This window comes from Amphiura filiformis, chromosome 3 (genome assembly GCF_039555335.1).
Source record: "Amphiura filiformis chromosome 3, Afil_fr2py, whole genome shotgun sequence".
Lineage (NCBI taxonomy): Eukaryota > Metazoa > Echinodermata > Ophiuroidea > Amphilepidida > Amphiuridae > Amphiura > Amphiura filiformis.
Genome location: NC_092630.1, coordinates 59,866,218 through 59,887,757, shown reverse-complemented (window position 1 = coordinate 59,887,757; position 21,540 = coordinate 59,866,218). Strand labels below are relative to the sequence as shown.

Below are 21,540 nucleotides of genomic sequence, written 5' to 3'. Positions count from 1 at the left end.
GAATTGATAAGTCAGACCATTGTGTCCTACTATGCGTCATCGACTTAACTAAGGCTTTCGACATGATTAACCATAATCAACAAATTGAATGATGTGTTGTTGTTGTTGGGTTTTTTTTTGGGGGGGGGGGGTCCTCCCCCAGCCCCCCTGGTTACGGGCCTGAACATAATTTTGTTATATAAAACACTTCCTCTTGAGAATATAATAAGAGTAGGCGGCCTACAAGTTGCAAATCACGTACGATATATCAGTACAATACAAAGTCTTAATAATAACGTGGTTTCCTTTCATATCAATAGAGAGCTTGCGAAATGACGTTACTTTAACTTTAACTTTAACGTCTAGAGGATTATAGAGCATTATGTATTAAAAACCACCTTGGTTTTGAATACATAATCCTCTATAATCCTCTAGACGTTAAAGTTAAAGTTAAAGTAACGTCATTTCGCAAGCTCTCTAATATAGACCTTACGTACGTGACGTACTTCGTACCTTGTACCCTGTAGTGATTACTCCCAAATCAATTCGTTTTAATAGTCTTTCTATAGACGAATCCATTTTCACCACCTCAATGGCAGCCATAGCTGGGTCCCCCTTAGGTCTATTCCACCTAAAATGTGAAATGATGTGGCCTTAGCGGGGATTCCATTTTATTTCAGCACAGACAATGGTTGTGGAGTTACAGTCAAAAGTGAGGGAAAACCAATATTTGATCAATAAACTACTTGCCTTGAGTTGCTGTATTTTCAGTGCAGTAATTGTAGCCCTTGCCCCTATAATATACATATCTTACTTGTCACCAATGCGCTATAATTTGTGAGAAAATTGGCCAGGGATGTAGTGCCCCTTTAAGGCGGCTGGCAGGATCACTCAGAGTGAGACATTTTAGACATTGTTTTATATTTTATCTTTAAGAGTAATGATGATAAGTAAAAGTATACGTTTTCAGAAAGGAAATGATGCAAGGATCCAACTAGCACGACAGATTTCTACAAAAATGAGCAGTTTTTGAGAAAAGCTCCAAAATTGATTTTCATGCCATTTTTTCGGTCCGTCATAACAACTTACCCTAAATATCCGAATTGACGAACATTGCATATTTGTGTTCAAGACATAAAACTAGAAAAAAGTTTCTCAATTTTTTGAATTTTTTGAATTTTCAAAAAGGATCAGAATATGAATTTTTTCCAATTTTGACTAAAATTTTGGGTATTTTAAGGTATTACTCTGACCAAGTTTAATCGTACGAAGTTGAAAATTTAGCCCCCAGATGACCTTTGACCTCGATTTTATTTTGTATATGTATAAAATATCGGGGATTCCGTCCACGAAGATTCAGCCCGATTAGACAAAGTTAACATTTTGAACACTCCGTGATCTTTATGCTCATTAAGTTAGTATAATAGATATCTACATTCATTGAATGACCTTTGAATCATTTGAGTTCAAAAACTAAAACTGCTGTTATCTTAAGCTCATTAGGTGTTGCCTCACAGTCACATAGTATAGTGTTACGGAATTGTGACGGAAATGATAATGTAAATCAACGCTGTGGTTAGAATTGTCCACTTTTTGTCATTTGAAATATCATAACTGATATCAATTTCACCACCATTATTGCATAGGAACTCATAGGAATGGTTGCTAATGAACCGTGATGACGGTGGGAATAAAGATATCAAGCATTGTGAGTGGTCTACTATTAACTGTGAAGTTAGTTAGCATCGAGAAAAGGGTATATTCGATCACATGAAATGAATATGATCACAACGAGTATCTGTTAAATATGGATACACTACATCTATCAAGAGTATCGCAAGAACTTAACACCACACAAACTCCTCCGGATGGCCTTTGTGAATTTGTCTTGAATCTGACCGATAAAGAAAGAGCCAACACATTTTTATACATGCCACAAGAAAAATGGCTATTTCTTTTCGTATTGCCTTTGATTCTAGTCATGGGTATAATAACCAACAGTCTTTTTCTCTACGTTGTTGTGACCTTAAAAGAAATGCACACATCCACCAACTTCTATTTAGCTAATCTATCTTTTGCAGACGTGTTCTTCTTAGTTGTTTCTATCGGGAATATGATGACTCAATATCTATATTCTCCAATTCGCCGAGACTGGGGAAGGAGCCAACAAGCAGGATGCTGTGTATTTAATTTCATGGTGTATCTCTGCTACTTTGGTTCAATTTTCTTAGTAACTCTCCTAGCGGTTGAAAGATACTATGCCGTGTGCTTACCTCTAAAGGTCCTTCCTTTGGAGGGGAAGAGACGCTCTTTGAAATTAACTATTTATACTTGGATTCTCGCGGTTATATTCGCTGTCGCCTACTTGCCACGATTGGCCGACTATAAAACAGTTTGCATTCTATGGCCAAATGAAGAAGATTATACAGGACTTCCACTCCTATATGGAACGTGCAATCCATTTTATGCATGGACAGATGTGTTTAGCGCAGTGACTCTCATTTTACCGTTTTATATCGCATTTTTTACAAACTGTGTATTGTATGCGTTGATCATACGAACACTTCACAAGCGTGTGGCAATATGGGGGCAAGCAGGGGATTCCACTGCGGCCAATGATACTTCGAAAGTTCGTAACAGTATTGCCCGAATGCTGGTTGTTAATGGTGTACTATTTTTTCTATGTCAAGCTCCATTCCAAAGCACAGCTTTTGGTAGTGCTATAGTCGATGTTGTGCGGCAAGAACCGTTTTTTGACTACAAACATTATTTGATTTGGACATGGATTGCAGCAATTTTGGTGTACTTGAATTCCGTGATTAATCCGATCGTCTTCAATGCCATGAGTTCCAGGTAATAAGACAAATATTTCTATTATATTCTTGCATGTTTTCCGGCATGTTTTCATTTACTACGACCACTCTGTGTAAGACCTTTAAAAGAACAAATTACACGTGTAATGATAGATGTATGATGATAAATAGCCGGCCGAGTCACTTAAGGGGGTACTACACCCCTGCCCAATTTTTTTGCGTATTTTTGCATTTTTCTCAAAAATTATAGCGCATTGGGGACAAGTAAGATATGTATATTATAGGGGCAAGGACTACAACTACTGCACTAGAAATTTTATTTCAGCACAGACAACAGTTGTGGAGTTACAGTAAAAAATGAGGGAAAACCAATATTTGATAAATAAATCAATAACTACTTGCTTTGAGTTGCTGAATATTCAGGACAGTAGTTGTAGTCCTTGCCCCTATAATATGCATATCTTAATTGTCACCAATGTGCTATAATTTTTGAGAAAAATAGGCACAAGATTGGCCAGGGGTGTAGTACCCTCTTAAGTTGACGTAAGTGCTTACTGTAGAGACTGCGGGAACGAGTGAGTGAACATGGTGAAGTGGATAACCTCAGTTGTTGTTGCTGTTGTTGCAGGTGTGTGGGGGGTGTGTGTATGTGGGGGGGGGTATGTGTGTTTAATGTGTTGGTAGGCGGTGGTGTGTGGGGCTGTTAAGGGAGAGAGAGAGAAAGTGAAAGATGAAAGATAATTTTTACACATGGTATCTTTTTTGACAATTTGTCCCTTTTAAAAAACAAACAAACAAAAAACTGATATATTATAACTATACAGAAAATGTGCCAAACATGTTTTGCCAAACATAAAAGGTGATATGAAAGTAAACATTTTGGATTTTTGTTTGACAAAACCAAGTGAATACTCACTACAATATTTCGTCCTACTCATCGGAGGACTTCATCAGGTATGACTGATATGGTCATCTGATCCATTTTCCCGGCAAACAAGTTTGCATGGTTTCCGGTGTTCCTTAGTCTCTTTTGCAGACTTCAGTAGTGGATCTTAGACGTGACTTAAGAGGTATGTGCCCTCCTCTCTGTTTAGGGTCTTGGTGCACCGTCTCCTTATTTCCATTGCTTCCCGCACTTCTCTAGACCTTTTATCGTGTTCCCGTCCAAGGATCTTAGATTCTTCCCAGTCTATAACATGTTTTGCCCGTGTGACGTGATCTGAAATTGCTGATGATTTTGTTTGTTCCATTTCGGATGTCCTTCGTTCAGAGCGGGTGTACTTTTTCTCATTCGCCTTTTTCACTTCCGCTTGGTGTTCAGCTAACCTGGTACCTAACATACGTGAAGTTTCGCCGACATAGCTGATGTCACAATTTTTGCAACCAATTTCATATATGCAGTTGCCGGTTTTTGCTTTTTCCCGTTTGTCTTTTGGATGGATTAAGATTTGTCTGAGGGTGCGGTGGGGTTTCATAGCCGTGTTAACTTTGTGTTTCTTGAGGACTCTTTGGATGCGTTCCGAATGACCACCATGCCTTTGCTCTTTTCCTCAGTGGTCTTACTTTTCTTTGATCTTGATTTTTCAGCATCTTTGTTTTTATTATGCATTTGGTTTTTGACTCTGTCCATCGCCCAATCTGGGTAGCCACAAGTTTTTAAGGCTGTACGTACACGCTCTTCTTCTTGGGTTCTGTCTTCCGTTTTTGTACAGAGTTCATGCGATCGAATAGCGTTCTGATCACACCCATTTTTTGGTGGAGAGGATGTTCCGATTTGAAATTGAGGTACTGATCAGTGTGCGTCGGTTTGCAGTACACTAATAGCTTAACTGATCCGTCTGGCTTCCTAACAATAGCTAACAATGAGGGTATCTAAAATTGGGATTTGGCCATTTTTCTCTTCTTCACAAGTAAACTTTATGCTCTCAGTTCCATCTATGGAGTTCAGATTGTCGGTTAAGTTTTGCACTTGTCCTTCTTTTATGATCTCGAGCACGTCGTCGATATAGCGCCGGAAACCACTCAAACTTGTTTGCCGGGAAAGTGGATCAGATGACCATATCAGTCATACCTGATGAATTCCTCCGATGAGTAGGACGAAATATTGTACTGAGTATTCACTTGGTTTTGTCAAACAAAAATCCAAAATGTTTATTTACTGAACAAACCTGATGAATCTATTCAGTGATATGAAAGTATTTTGATGTTGTGAAGGGTAGGTACCCCCGGGTAGGTACCATTTGCCGTGCTTCTAAAATGATTGCCAATTGGCTGTCTTTTCACGTCTGAAAGGTAGCCAATTGTCTCCCTTTTGCCTTTGTTACGAGTCTTACTGACTCAAGGCCAAAATCACCTTTTACCCAAATTCACACGAATGCACAACTCAAATACACTGATTAAGCTAACAAAATCTAAGTCTTTAATTGAAAGCAAAATATGATTGGTACAATATATGACAACAAATGCACATACAAAAGTACTCGAATAATAATAAACGCTCTTTAACTAATTAGTACTTAGCCAGCATTCTTCTTCTTGAAGATAACATAGAGTTCTTGCAATGTTCTGGACAGCTGATGTATTATATCCTTATTCTCTTGTCCTGCGAAAATCAGCGAAGTCCGTTGTACACTTGCATTTATAAATATCCTTGCGAATAAAATCCTCACACAAATCTCCTTGAGCTGCTTTCTCCAATCACTTATCTTCTTGCGCTGCTTTCTCCAAACATTTATCGCCTTGCGCTGCTTTCTCCAAAAAATTGGTGTTTCTTTCACCAATCACTCTTTCTCCAGGGAACAGGCTTTTTCTGATGTGTGGTTTTAAATTACCAGACTCCAGCAAGTCGACAGAAGAATTTTAATCCTTCGATGAGGAAGAGCACATTCGCATACTCATAAATCTCCTTCGTCGCTGTATCAAAATAGTTCAATTATTGGCTATGTAAACTGGTTAAAAAGCTTTTCTTTTTTGAAGCACGAAGACCAACACACACATGTGGAGTTTTACAATCTACCATGACACTCTGTAAAGTCCAAACTCAAGCCTCCCGCTTTTATACCAGTACTCATGCAAAACCCATCATCTGTTAATAAACCATTACTTCATTTACTTCTTCACAACAGATGATCAAAGCTTGGGATTTCGCAAATTAAAACTGAACTGGGATTTCCAAGTTCCAAACACAGATCTGACTTTGTTTATAGTAATTTGGGGGGAGGGGGTCCCAAAATGACTTTACATACCAACTTTTGCAAGTGCAAGGGGGTTTCCCATCTCATGAAATACTTTCAGCTTGTAAACAAAGCTAAATATAATTAAATTAAACTACTCATCACACCCGGGCATCACACCTTACTTCCAAAAAGGTAGCCAATTGGTTACCTTTTGATGTTTGAAAGGAAGCCAAAGACGTTCATCAAGTTTTGTATAAACTGATAATTTTTTCAAGACAAAAAGGGCAAATAAGCGTTTCAAGAATATAATAATCACATGTTTATTATGTGTTCACTACTTTTCAGATATAGGGAAGCATCTAAGGAAGCACTTGGATGGAATAAATGGAAACGCAGAAAGTGGAAGTCAGACAGACATATGTTCTTGGATCCACCAGCGCATGGTTCTTTCAGTAATCCAGAAACCGAGGAAACATATTTATGACGATTAATAATGTTGTTGCAAATGTGATATTTAAAACGTAATTTTGACGATAATGTCATAAGTTGCCTACTCTTCTGTCCACAAAAGATCAGTTAATTTAATCGAAACAAGACTACTTTGCCGTAAGTTGCGACAGTACAGTTTTTCAAGCCATATCCCATGCTATACATATGCATGCTAGTAATAGGCATTATAATTTAGAATGGCATAAATACGGGTAGCCAAAATAATACATTAAAAATTTATCTTACTATAAATAGGGGAATGTTGTATTTGTGTATCTGAGTCCATCAAAGGCTCCGTCAGTTTCAATCCAAATGTCGCCAAATTCATAAGGGAAATCGAGGAATATACCGAGACGGTATTGTGAAAATTTCGTTGGAACCGGTCAAGAATTGACCTCAAAATCAATCAAAAAGTGATTTTTCGGGCAAATATATAGCGGTTGTTTGTTTTTACGGCATATGCCAAGCAACGCGTTCACATGTCTAGCATAAACCGCGCCGTCATTAGCGGGCATTCCGCTAGTCAGTTTAATTCCCCAAGATAATCGCCCAAGCCACCCATCTCCTACCAATACAAACTGCGTAACATAGCATCGCGCATTAAAGCCTTAATGTACGATCTTTTTAAAATTTTTAGATTTTTATTCCAAAATGATAATATGTAATCATTATGAAAGTTCCCAATACATTTGGACGCGAAAAACATTGGAAATTTGCAAAGTAACAACATCATAAACTTCACCTCTATCACTCGAAATATCTCGCACTTTTTGGATTAGGACGCCGAGTGCGGCCTCAGAGTTAGTCTCCTACGCAGCCAATTTGGTTACGCTCCTTCAACATGTGTGGAGGGAGCGTAACCAAACTGGCTTCGTAGGAGACTACGATTTGCGATCGTTGGCGACATATTATCATAATGTCGGACCAACAGAAAATCATCCCGTTTTACTACAAATAGCGCGAATTTGAAATATTGCTCATAGATGTAAGTTGGAACATTGTGTAAGTATTACAAATATGCCAAAACAATAAAGGTGTATTCTGAAAAAAGATCGTACATTAAGTCAGTAACCACCTTCCAATTAGCCTTGTCTAAGACCCTCTAAGTTTCATCCCTCATGACCAGCACTTGAATCCTATCATTACTTTTTATATAAGGGCCACAGACTGCGGCTGCTTATAATCATGCGTAAGTTGAACGATCCGAACTCGGGTTGAGCCTGCGAGCCCGTACATGGTGTTGTGCCGAAACCATGGGATTTCGGCAGAAATTTGTTTTCGGCAGGTTTAGCATGATCACTTTTCTTCTCACATTAAGCCTTGTTAATCACCTTTTCATGTCAAATTAACCTGGTAGATCTTCTTTCATTTCTAATTAGCCTTGTTGATCACCTTTCTTCTCTAATTAGCCTCGTAGATCACTTTTCTTCTCACATTAAGCCTTGTTGATCACCTCTTAATCTTACATTAACCTCGCAGATCTTCTTTCATTTCTAATTAGCCTTGTTGATCACCTTTCTTCTCTAATTAGCCTCGTAGATCACTTTTCTTCTCACATTAAGCCTTGTTGATCACCTCTTAATCTCACATTAACCTCGCAGATCTTCTTTCATTTCTGTAGCCTGGTTGATCACCTTTCTTCTCACATTAAGCATTGCTGATCACCTTTACTAATTAGCCTTTTTGATCACCTTTCTTCTCTAATTAGCCTCGTAGATCTCTTTTCTTCTCACATTCAGCCTTGTTGATCACCTTTTCATCTCAAATTAACCTCGTAGATCTCCTTTCATTTCTAATTAGCCTTGTTGATCACATTTCTTCTCTAATTAGCCCCGTAGATCACTTTTTCTTCTCACATTAAGCCTTGTTGATCACCTCTTAATCTCAAATTAACCTCGTAGATCTCCTTTCATTTCTAATTAGCCTTGTTGATCACCTTTCTTCTCTAATTAGCCTCGTAGATCACTTTTCTTCTCACAAGCCTTGTTGATCACCTCTTAATCTCAAATTAACCTCGCAGATCTTCTTTCATTTCTAATTAGCCTTGTTGATCACCTTTCTTCTCTAATTAGCCTCGTAGATCACTTTTCTTCTCACATTAAGCCTTGTTGATCACCTCTTAATCTCACATTAACCTCGCAGATCTTCTTTCATTTTTATAGCCTTGTTGATCACCTTTCTTCTCACATTAAGCATTGCTGATCACCTTTATCTCAAATTAACCTCGCAGATGTTCTTTCATTACTAATTAGCCTTTTTAGCCTTTTTGATCACATTTCTTCCCTAATTAGCCTCGTAGATCACTTTTTCTTCTCACATTGAGCCTTGTTGATCACCTTTTCATCTCAAATTAACCTCGTAGATCTCCTTTCATTTCTAATTAGCCTTGTTGATCACATTTCTTCTCTAATTAGCCTCGTAGATCACTTTTTCTTCTCACATTGAGCCTTGTTGATCACCTTTTCATCTCAAATTAACCTCGTAGATCTCCTTTCATTTCTAATTAGCCTTGTTGATCACATTTCTTCTCTAATTAGCCTCGTAGATCACTTTTTCTTCTCACATTGAGCCTTGTTGATCACCTTTTCATCTCAAATTAACCTCGTAGATCTCTTTTCATTTCTAATTAGCCTTGTTGGTCACATTAACTCTAATTAGCCTCGTAGATCACTTTTTCTTCTCACATTGAGCCTTGTTGATCACCTTTTCATCTCAAATTAACCTCGTAGATCTCCTTTCATTTCTAATTAGCCTTGTTGATCACATTTCTTCTCTAATTAGCCTCGTAGATCACTTTTTCTTCTCACATTGAGCCTTGTTGATCACCTTTTCATCTCAAATTAACCTCGTAGATCTCCTTTCATTTCTAATTAGCCTTGTTGATCACATTTCTTCTCTAATTAGCCTCGTAGATCACTTTTTCTTCTCACATTGAGCCTTGTTGATCACCTTTTCATCTCAAATTAACCTCGTAGATCTTCTTTCATTTCTAATTAGCCTTGTTGATCACATTTCTTCTCTAATTAGCCTCGTAGATCACTTTTTCTTCTCACATTAAGCCTTGTTGATCACCTCTTAATCTCACATTAACCTCGCAGATCTTCTTTCATTTCTATAGCCTGGTTGATCACCTTTCTTCTCACATTAAGCATTGCTGATCACCTTTACTAATTAGCCTTTTTGATCACCTTTCTTCTCTAATTAGCCTCGTAGATCTCTTTTCTTCTCACATTCAGCCTTGTTGATCACCTTTTCATCTCAAATTAACCTCGTAGATCTCCTTTCATTTCTAATTAGCCTTGTTGATCACATTTCTTCTCTAATTAGCCCCGTAGATCACTTTTTCTTCTCACATTAAGCCTTGTTGATCACCTCTTAATCTCAAATTAACCTCGCAGATCTTCTTTCATTTCTAATTAGCCTTGTTGATCACCTTTCTTCTCTAATTAGCCTCGTAGATCACTTTTCTTCTCACATTAAGCCTTGTTGATCACCTCTTAATCTCACATTAACCTCGCAGATCTTCTTTCATTTTTATAGCCTTGTTGATCACCTTTCTTCTCACATTAAGCATTGCTGATCACCTTTATCTCAAATTAACCTCGCAGATGTTCTTTCATTACTAATTAGCCTTTTTGATCACATTTCTTCCCTAATTAGCCTCGTAGATCACTTTTTCTTCTCACATTGAGCCTTGTTGATCACCTTTTCATCTCAAATTAACCTCGTAGATCTCCTTTCATTTCTAATTAGCCTTGTTGATCACATTTCGTCTCTAATTAGCCTCGTAGATCACTTTTTCTTCTCACATTGAGCCTTGTTGATCACCTTTTCATCTCAAATTAACCTCGTAGATCTCCTTTCATTTCTAATTAGCCTTGTTGATCACATTTCGTCTCTAATTAATCTCGTAGATCACTTTTTCTTCTCACATTGAGCCTTGTTGATCACCTTTTCATCTCAAATTAACCTCGTAGATCTCTTTTCATTTCTAATTAGCCTTGTTGGTCACATTAACTCTAATTAGCCTCGTAGATCACTTTTTCTTCTCACATTGAGCCTTGTTGATCACCTTTTCATCTCAAATTAACCTCGTAGATCTTCTTTCATTTCTAATTAGCCTTGTTGGTCACATTAACTCTAATTAGCCTCGTAGATCACTTTTTCTTCTCACATTCAGCCTTGTTGATCACCTTTTCATCTCACATTAACCTCGTAGATCTTCTTTCATTTCTAATTAGCCTTGTTGATCACCTTTCTTCTCTAATTAGCCTCGTAGATCACTTTTCTTCTCTAGCCTTGTTGATCACATTTAGCCCCGGTAGATCAGCTCACTTCTCATATTAAGGCTCAATCATCACATTTTCTTCTCAAATTAAGGGATCTGGAATGAGCGTTTTGAGCGTTTCGGCAGTATTTTTTGTGGGACATGAGAGCACATCAGACCTATCGAATTGCATTCTGAATACGAAGAATGTCTTTCTGATATCAAATAATTTTCATTTTTTGAAATTCACGATGTAATACAAATTTTATGACAAATTATTTAAAATTTGATATTGTTCACATTTTTGATATATAACAGTCCTCGAAGTAAATTTTATAAAATCTAATGACATATTGTGTATGTAGCTGGGAGGAAAAGCCGACGATCAATTGAAAATTGTGACCTTTCATATTGAAGATATGGATTTTGTTCTCAAAAAGATCTAATTTTTTTTGGTGTTTTGGGAAAAAAATCCATATCTTCAATACGAAAGGTCAAAATTTTCAATTGATCGTCGGCTTTTCATCCCACCTACATGCACTTTTTAAGTAGAAATCATCAGATTTATAAAGTTTACTTCGAGTACTGTTAAATATCAAAAATATCAATTTTTAATCATTTGCCATAAAATGTGTATTACATTGCGAATTTCAAAAATCATTTGATATCAGGACATTCTTTGTATTCAGAATGCAATTCGATATGTCTGATGTGCTCCAATGTCCCACAATAAATACTGTCCAAACGTTCATACCCCACCCCTTAACCTCGTGTGCAACCCTTTTTTCTCCAATTAGACTCGCCGATCCCAATTTCTTCTCATATCAAGCCTCGTCGATCACATTTCTTTTCAAATTAGCCTCGCATCGTAGAACACCTTTCTACTATTATTATATTAGTACCCTGTGCTATAACTATGTTTTATAACTAAACATCAACATTGTCAATGCATTAACCCATGATCCACCATTTCATACCTCTGGCTATATGAAAACCTGTTTAATATGTGATCACCTCAGTGACAGATATAAAGCCTGAGCATGCTGAGGGCGGGGAAAACAAGTTGTGAAGTGAAAAGGACAACCATGTTCAAGGCGGATGTACCGTACAGAAATTACATTTAATACCGACCATAACTTATATTAGCGGGAGATAAATGATACACACTGAGACAGATTCATAAACAGCTAATTTAACACGCGTTTACACGTCTGTTACTGATGTTATACTGGATCACTTTGAGCTTCCCTCATGCAATGTTCACTAAATCAATTGTGCGGTTAAACTCATCAAAAAGAACATATTTGTTACATGAAACACTTCCTCTTGAGAATATAATAAGAGTACAAATCACGTACGATATATCAATACAAGTCTCAATAATAACGTGCTTTCCTTTCATTATCAATAGACCTGACGTACTTCGTACCTTGTACCCTGTAGTGATTACTCCCAAATCAATCCCGTTTTTAAAGGGAGTCTCCGGCAATCATAACATTATGCTTTATATGTTATAATTATCAAGCACGAATCATAATTTATGGTTTTATTCAAAACAAACTCATATTGACCATAAAAACGAATAAAAACAGTCGGCTCTCAACACGCGATATTCAAAATTCCCACGCCGAAAGTGCAATGACGTAATTGTTGTTTGTGCTCAATTGTTGTCAGCCTTCATTGCATTACTGGAAGTCATTGCACTCGACAATTTCGGCGCGGGAATTTTGAATATCGCGTGTTGAGAGCCGACTGTTTTTATTCGTTTTATGGCCAGTATGAGTTTGTTTTAAATAAAACCATGTGATTCGTGCTTGATAATTATTTTTCAAACACGTAAGGCATAAATGATATGATTGCCGGAGACTACCTTCCCTTTAATAGTCTTTCTAGAGAGATTGCGATGTTCCATATATCCTGCGTGTTATACGCGCGGCGTCCAAACGTACGTAAATCGGTTCCAAGCTGTTTGTGCTCCTTTGTCAAGAAGGAACATGCACAAGGACCAAGACAAACATCTGGTCTGGTCATAGGAGGGCGGCAAACAGGATATTTATTGATCTCCGAGTCTTACGTATACTTCAATACAGCATGCTTTTGATTAAGACTAATAAACCAGGGTTAACCTTAAAATTAATTGTCTTTCAGTGCTTCCCGAATATTATGCTTGTCAAAAAACCCTAAATACTTCGGTAGATTAAGGACCACTTCATGCATATTTTCTAAATGATACATTTTCGTGGGGAAAATAAGTCGCGTCGCGTGAACTGCATGACGCCGTACACAACTATCAATTTCGACGTACTCCATGCGTTACTACGTACGTTTGTATGTCAAAGATGCAAATCGCAATCTCTTTTTATAGGGCCGATCTCACACGCATTTCAATGGACAATCTCTACGTATGAACCGAGCGTACGTATGAATGAAGTCAAATTTTAATACCTCACTGTTGCTTTATTATAATGATATCTTACAAAAAATAAATGGATCATAGACTTTGCTTCGTATGTTCACATGTTTAACATTCTTGATAGTCTTTAATATATTGCCTAAACGGACAATTTTGTGCAGTGGAGACGGTCCGCACGTAACTATTTTCATTTTGATTATTTAGAAAATCCTACAGGAAAATTGCCGAAAATTGAGAATTTTATATAAGTGGATTGAACGTATTTTCTCATTGACCTTGTGGAGATTGAGCCCGATCGGACACAATTAAAAATGTGAACACTCCAAGATCTTTATGCTCTTTAATTTAGTATATACATTCATAGAATGAACTTTGAATCAGTCGACTAAAAGTAAAAACTGATGTTATCTTTAGGTGTTGTTGACAGTTGCTCACAGTCACATAGTACATAGTGTTACGGAGTTATGGCAGAAAAGATAATGTAATCAACGCTGTCACTTTTTGTAATTTAAAGTATCATAACTGATATAATTTTCAACATTATTATTGCATAGGAGCTCATAGGAATGGTTGCTAATGAACATGGCGGTAGGAATAAAGATATTAAGCATTAGGAGTGGTCTACTATTAACTTTGAAGTTGAGCATCAAATGAATTTGATCACAACTAGCATCTATTAAATATGGGTACACTACATCTGTCAAGTACATCGCCAGAACTGAACACCACACAAACTCCTCCGGATGGCATTTGTGAATTTGTCTTGAATCTGACCGATAAAGAAAGAGCCAACACATTTTTATACATGCCACAAGAAAAATGGCTCTTTCTTTTCGTATTGCCTTTGATTCTAGTCATGGGTATAATAACCAACAGTCTTTTTCTCTACGTTGTTGTGACCTTAAAAGAAATGCACACGTCCACCAACTTCTATTTAGCTAATCTATCTTTTGCAGATGTGTTCTTCTTAGTTGTTTCTATCGGGAACATGATGACTCAATATCTATATTCTCCAATTCGCCGAAACTGGGGAATGAGCAAACAAGCAGGATGCTGTGTAGTTAATTTCATGGTGTATCTCTGCTATTTTGGTTCAATTTTCTTAGTTACTCTCTTAGCGGTTGAAAGATTCTACGCCGTGTGCCTACCTCTGAAGCATTATCTTCTGAAGGGTAAAAGACGCTCTTTCAGACTGACTATTTATACTTGGATTCTCGCGGTTATATTCGCTGTCGCCTACTTGCCACGATTGGCTAACTATAAAACAGTTTGCATTCTATGGCCAAATGAAGAAGATTATTCTGGACTTCCGCTCCTATATGGAACGTGTGATCCATTAAATGTATGGACAAATGTGTTTAGCGCAGTGACTCTTATTTTACCGTTTTGTATCGCTTTTTTTACAAACTGTGTATTGTACGCGTTGATCATACGAACACTTCACAAGCGTGTGGCAATATTTGGGCAACCAGGGGCTTCCACTGCAGCCAATAGGCCTAAAATTGTGAAAGTTCGCAACAGTATTGCCCGAATGTTGGTTCTTAATGGTGTGCTGTTTTTTCTATGTCAAGCTCCATTCCAAAGCACATCTTTTAGTAGTGTTATAGTCGATGTTGTGCGGCAAGAACGGTTTTTTGACTACAAACAGTATTTGATTTGGACATGGATTGCGGCGATTTTGGTGTACCTGAATTCTGTCATTAATCCGATCGTCTTCAATGCCATGAGTTCAAGGTATAATAAGATATGTTATTTGATGTATCATGTATTTTTCTACTTTTGGACGTTCTATTAAGGGATGAAACAGCAAGTTTGCACAGTATTTTTTGTGGGACATGAGAGCACATGAGACACATCAAATTGCATTCTGAATACGAGGAATGTCCTTCTGATAACAAATAATTTTGATTTTTTTTTGGAAATCGCGATATAATACAAATTTTATGGCAAATTATTAAAAATTTATATTTTTGACATTTAGCCGTCCTTGAAGTAAAATTGATAAATCTAATGATATACGTACTTAAACCGACCATCATTTGAAAACTTTGACCTTTCGTATTGAATGCATTTTCCCCCAAAAGACCTAAACATTTTAGGTCTCTTTGGGAACAATTATCTTCAATACTTTAAAAATATCTTCAAAATTTTTCAAATGATTGACGGCGTTTCCTCCCAGCTATACATATCATCACATTTATAAAATTACTTTGAGGACTTAAATATCAAAAGTATCAATTTGCAGTCGCGGGGGAGAATCCGCAAATTTTGCTGGGGGATTCCCCTGGCAGGTACGCCACTGCTGAATAAGTTGTGCCACCTAATGGCTCTAAGGTTTGACCTAGACAAAATTGCAACACAAGGTATTTCTGTTGTAACTATCTCCAAAAACCCTCGTGAACAACATATCAAAAAGGTAGGAAAACGGAAGTGGTGGAAAACATGCTAGTTTGCATAAATCCAAAATGGCCGCTTTTGCCCATATTTTGGGCATAATATAGCATATGGACACATGTTTTTCATACAGCTTTCAATCATTTTCATCATTACATCATACACCTACAGCTGGTCTTTCTATAGTGTCAGAGGGCATATGTCATGGTTTTTCATTTTTTCTTTCAATTGGATGGAAAATAGGTCGGCTTTGGAGCAAAGCTAAATTCCCACCTGCAAATAAGGGCACGGAACATTAATTCTTGTTGGGATTTTAGAGAGGAGAACTCTCTATTTGCACATGAAATTTACCCTAAGGCAAAGAGCCCAAGTGCGCCATTAGGCGAATCTTTACGGCACATTAAAATTACATTGTGTTCACTACTTTACAGATATAGAGAAGCATTCAAGGAAGCACTTGGATGGAATAAATGGAAATGCAGAAAGTGGAAGTCAGACAGACATATGAATATATGAATACAAAAGCCACCTAAGTCCATACTTTGGCCAAATTGAGTTAAGCATGGGAAATTGTTGCTATACATAGGCCTGTCATATGCTTGAAAGAACAACTCAAATTCATTCTCTGTGTCTATTGGGCATGTGAAAAATAGCATGTATGAAAGAATCACCCAATTCCATGATTTGAGTCTTGTAACACATTGATTGAAATCCAGTATGTATAAAAGTCCACTTGTAACACATTCATTGCTAGAGAATGACTTTTGAACAAAAAATGGGTTTAATAAAGGAAAGTGTGTGGTTTATATTACATGGCAGAATGCTTATCAACATTATACATACCTGTGTGCTTTATTTTGTATTATCTTACTAGTGGTAATCTCATTCTAACATTGTTGTCTTTGTTTTAAAATTTAAAATGAACCCCACGAAGTCCCTGAAATGCTAATCGTCATACCTAATACAGGTTAATCCACTCATTTGCACGTAAAACTTACCATATTGACCAGGTAAATCTAACTGAAGGAATTAAAATGATACACGGGTTTTTCTCTCAAAATAACCGCATGGACTTAGGTGGCTTTTGTATTCATGTATTCATATGGTCTTGGATCCTCCAGCGCATGGTTCTCATTGTAATCAAGTAATGGAGTTGGCACATTTGTAATGTGATAATGTGATTAGCGCACTATAAATCACTGGTTTTCCTAAATATCTTTTTTTCTGAGTTGTTTCTAATATTATTTCATAATTTTTGGCAAAGAATGACAAAATTTAAAGCTTTAAATATCATGTTTTCAAAGGTTGTTTTTTTGCTTAAGTCCAGCCTTTGGATATATCATGAATTGCTTCTGAACTCTGCATAGACATCTGATAAGGCATCTTAGTTTAATAGTTCCGTCTCAAAGCCCCCATGCGCATTAGTAAAATTTCCCGATTTTTGCATGTGATTCCTGCTGGATTGAGTAAAGTTCTTTCTGCTGTTTTATTTTTTTCCAAATCCACTACATAAAAATCTTACGTCTGACATTATCAGACGTCATAGCCTAAATCGTAAATCTCTATCAAATTCTTCCTCTTGACCACAGTGAAACCTCCTTGAGATAAAAAAAAAAAAAGGTGGTCTATGTTTGCCAAAAAGCTTGTCCACAGATAAATAAATTAAAGTAAAAAAAAACTCTAAAAAACCTGCATTCTGCATTAGGTTTTTAACTTAGGAAGGGCTTTGAGATGAAGTCATAATGTGACAATTAATAACAACTAAAAAAATCACAACACTGCAGTTGTTTATTTGGCGTAATATGTTTAATTTTATTATGGAACATGAGTATAAAAAAGTATAATAACATGAAGAATATTCTTCTATGTTAGTTAATTATTTTGTGTAGTGTACAATAATACAATAAAGTAATATTACAGCGAGTAAATAATGTAACAACATATTTTTAGAATAATGTAATACTTCAATTACTTGTCTTGCTTGTTAAGACAATAGGCTGTTCCTGTTATAATTCATACACCCCCTGTGGAAGACATGGCTTTAATCTCCCACACAGGGGGTGTAGATTTCAAATGGAGTCACCCATTTAGGTAACCCCATTTGAAATTCACACTCCTTGTGTGGAAGATGAGGGCCATGTCTTCCATAGTGTGTATATTGATTTCATAACAGCCCAATGGTCACACTTTACTAGTGTTCTGTATGCCCAATACTGAATTCCTGTTGAACTCAATATAATAACTCAAACAAGTAGTGTTTAGATTTGAAACTGCATTAACAATTCTCAAAATATAATAAGAAGTAACTATAGACAGTGTATACAACTATGATACAAAACTTACATGACCCTTAACTACTTTGAAGTTATGTCACTAAAGGCAGATGGGTAACAAGACACTGTGAACAAAAATGACTATATAACATTTGTTTGGGAATACTATAATTGCCAGTTAGAATAGATGGCAAATCAAGGTTTCCTACATGAATTACACATAAATGGAACAGTTAGTATATTATCACATGGTTAGGTAATCAGTGATTTGGCAAGCCAGAATACTGTGAAATTCATTGAGATTCACATGTTTATCATGCTAGTGATGCTGTTGAATCTACCAACCATTGGTTAACCTATGTAGGCTAGCAGGCGATGCTGGGTGTAGCAGTTTAAAAGAGCCCGATATTTGCAATTGTTTTAAAGAAATCGATGTGCATCAAATTGACCTACAGATAATTATGGTTTGGTGGTGCCGTTCAGATATAGCCCCTGTGAGAAATGTTTTGTCTGTGGCAAAGAGTACACAGCATAGAATCTGTTCAAAACAGACCTTGTCACCAAAAAAAATATTTTAAGCCCTTGTGCTTAAACAAAATATTCTGCACAGAAAATGTTTCCAAACACCATTTTGATATGTTTGACCATGTTTAAAGTGACCATTGAAATTTTGTACAGAAATCTCTTGATGCTCAATATTTTAGTGAAGTTAATTCATCATTCATGCATAACTACTGTAGAGTGTGTATGGTGAGATGGCCTCCCACTAGACATGGTTTGGTTTGACACAGCAAAAGTGAGGGACCCTACATGTACATTAGTCAAATTTTGAGGATTACAAAATAGGAACCTTGATGGTTTGCAGTGGGAATTGTTTTACGCATCTGTTTACCAATAAACAATTCAAGAAGTAACAAATACATATTACTTTAAAAATGTAAGGGAACATTCAACTACATATTATCAGTACTTAGGAGACAAAAAAGAAAGAAAATACCCATCAAAATGGTTTCTGAGATATGAACAGGTACAGTGTACCTTAAACAGAAAAACAAGCAGTATCTCAAAACATCCAACTCAAATTTAGTTGATTGCATGAAGTAAAGATACATGAATTATCTTCTTAGTTGTTAGTATGAAAATGAACTACGGCAGTATCTACAGAAAGCTAAATTAATGAAAGAAACTAATCCTGAATGGATGATGCTTTATACGATGACATTTTCAAGCATCATCAATACTTTGTTGACGCTACCAACACCCCCACAGAATCTAAAGCGTGGTGTGACAGACAAGATGCTGATATCTCGACTGCTCAGTGCCAGAAGTGGTAAAGTGCAATAGCTGCCCTGTAAATATTATGTGAACACAGTATATTGTACTCATCTATACATGGCAGCTACATATGGCAGCTATTGCACTTACTCACTTCTTGCGCTGAGCAGTCGATCTGTGAGGAAAATATCATTACATGTGGCAGTTGAATAGTTTTCATGGCATCTGTGAGATTATGATGTAAACTTCTGCTCCTGGACCATCACCAGACAGCTAGCTAGCACAAGATTCCACCAAGTCTTGAACCGGCCACCTATGATAAGGAATCTAGAACGTACACCACTACATCACATAATCCATGATGACAGGTGTTTTTCCATAATACTAAAAATCAGTTGTTTTTTAATAAATCCCAATATGGTAAAATGAAGTAAGAGGCAATTCAATTACTTATGGTCCGGAAACATTATTACATATGTAAAAATATCACAGAATCATATTAATTTCACCGCCTAACTCTGCGTAACTCTACACTGATATGAAATAAGGCACATGGTGTTTACAATATTGCATGTTCTAAGTGAATTACCGTTGCTATTTATACCCTCTGTGTGCCCACCAGTTCCACTGAGTGAAAGGGTTGTTGAAGAATCCAACCATATGATGTCTATTGCGCTATTCTAGTTGAAATCAATACACCCTATGGAAGACATGATCTTGTAGATTACAAATGAAATCACCCATTCAAGTAACCCCATTTGAAATTCACACTTCATGTCTTCCATAGGGGGTGTATGGATTGGAATAACCCATTAGATACCTGAACATCCCACTCACTCAAGTGGTAGGCGTATCAAGTGAATATAAGTTGTAACTCGCATAAAAATACATGTATAATACAGAGAATAGCACAGGAATAGAAGCATCCTACTCGACTGTGACCAAACACTAAACTTTTGAGGTCGTACTTAACAAGTTTTTATGCATTTTCAAAAGTGAGAAAAACAAAATCAATGCATCTGACATTTCCTTTCATTTCTACAGTACCCCATCAGAAGATCTGGTAAAAAAATTGAGTGCATGTTTGTTCATCATTTATATTCCCAAACTGCTACTCTGGGATAAAAAATGCATTAAAAGTACCTTGAATGATGATGTTATTCATTACTGACAAAACACATAAATATATTAAAATAACCCAAAGCAAACATTATAAAGCAAGCTAAGATTAGGTTGCCACTTAGTATAAATTATGCTTCCTACGCATATGGAGATACATAATGCATAGTTATTTACGTCTCTCTGCTCTTAAATGACTATTTTTACTACTGACATACCAGCACTTTCTTAAAAGGCACAATGAAAATGGTACAATGGGCAATTCCATTTAACATTCACACTCGCCCTGTGGAAGATTTTGGAAATATCTTCCACAGGGGGAGTATGAATTTCAAATGGAATTATGCACTAGGCAGTTCCATTTGAAACTCATCCTCCCTCTGTGGGAAGATTTAGGTGAATCTGTCTCAAAGGGTGTATGAGATTCAAATGGAGGTGCCTAATACATTAATTCCATTTGAAATTCATACTCCCCCTGTGGAAGATATTTCCAAAACCTTCCACTGGAGTGTGGATTTTAAATGGAATAGCTCAAAATGTAGATTTCAATTTAATCTAAAACAGAAATGGCATCTGTGATGAAAATGCGTCACCACATGAGATTCTTTAATGTCCTTACTCCCACGCAATGACAAGGGGAGAACAGGGGGATTTTATGATATATTACATGTTCAATTTGATTAAAAATCTTATGAATGTTTGGATGTGTCAATCAAGTATACTGTAGTATCAACATTCAGTAATGTGTTCATTACTGCATTCATTTCTGTTAAAACCATAATAACATATTTTCACCTGATCATATACAACAATTTAAGGAGAAATCATCAAAATATTTCCCAAAATGAAGACAAACATTTAAAATGCTGATGATCAGTGGCATAACCAGGATTGGGAGAATAGGGTGGGCGGAAAAAGTCATGCACATGGGTAATGACACCCCTTATACGAAGCCTTGAGATCTCCTTTATAGAACCTGTGCCATTGTGAATCAGCTTTATTTGCGTCAATATTTGAGTGCCAACACTGCTATGTAATGCGCCCCTCTGACCCGCCTTAACACAATGCGAATGACCAGTGAAACCTTGCACTTGGTCTGACAATCGAATCTCTTGACAGAAAATCAAAAATCTAATTACGGAATAAAATCAATGACCATTGAACTCAATATTGAGTTTAATTGCAATGCTCAGATGCCATTTTGATGTCAAATCCGATCATAACAATGCTTTAAATTCTGGACCCAATAGCAACCAATTAATCTGCCTTACCTACAGGGTACATGCAGGATCGCATTTGGCAGGAAATATGTGTTGACTTTATTTTCTTTAAATCTTTAAAA

The 21,540-nt window shown here is 36.6% G+C and overlaps 2 protein-coding genes across 2 annotated transcripts; both read left to right on the top strand.

The window, feature by feature from the left end:
- The first annotated feature begins 1,786 nt into the window (after positions 1–1,786).
- Positions 1,787–10,804, top strand: LOC140147374 (growth hormone secretagogue receptor type 1-like). Its single transcript, XM_072169151.1, has 3 exons — positions 1,787–2,832; positions 6,314–6,420; positions 10,677–10,804. Exons 1-3 carry the CDS (start codon positions 1,787–1,789, stop codon positions 10,802–10,804), a joined length of 1,281 nt encoding a protein of 426 aa, XP_072025252.1.
- A 3,015-nt stretch (positions 10,805–13,819) lies between these two features.
- LOC140147373 (growth hormone secretagogue receptor type 1-like) lies at positions 13,820–16,047 on the top strand. The gene is made up of 2 exons (XM_072169150.1): positions 13,820–14,871; positions 15,963–16,047. The coding sequence occupies exons 1-2, from the start codon at positions 13,820–13,822 to the stop codon at positions 16,045–16,047; spliced, it is 1,137 nt and encodes a 378-aa protein (XP_072025251.1).
- The last annotated feature ends 5,493 nt before the right edge of the window (positions 16,048–21,540 follow it).

What these genes read in the sequence shown, in the direction of transcription:
- LOC140147374 (XM_072169151.1), top strand. Translation starts at nt 1,787, where the DNA reads ATGGATACACTACATCTATCAAGAGTATCGCAAGAACTTAACACCACA. An exon ending in TTCAATGCCATGAGTTCCAG is followed by an intron (nt 2,833 to 6,313) that starts GTAATAAGACAA and finishes ACTACTTTTCAG; the next exon opens with ATATAGGGAAGCATCTAAGG. An exon ending in ACCAGCGCATGGTTCTTTCA is followed by an intron (nt 6,421 to 10,676) that starts GTAATCCAGAAA and finishes TTAACCTCGTAG; the next exon opens with ATCTTCTTTCATTTCTAATT.
- LOC140147373 (XM_072169150.1), top strand. Translation starts at nt 13,820, where the DNA reads ATGGGTACACTACATCTGTCAAGTACATCGCCAGAACTGAACACCACA. An exon ending in TTCAATGCCATGAGTTCAAG is followed by an intron (nt 14,872 to 15,962) that starts GTATAATAAGAT and finishes ACTACTTTACAG; the next exon opens with ATATAGAGAAGCATTCAAGG.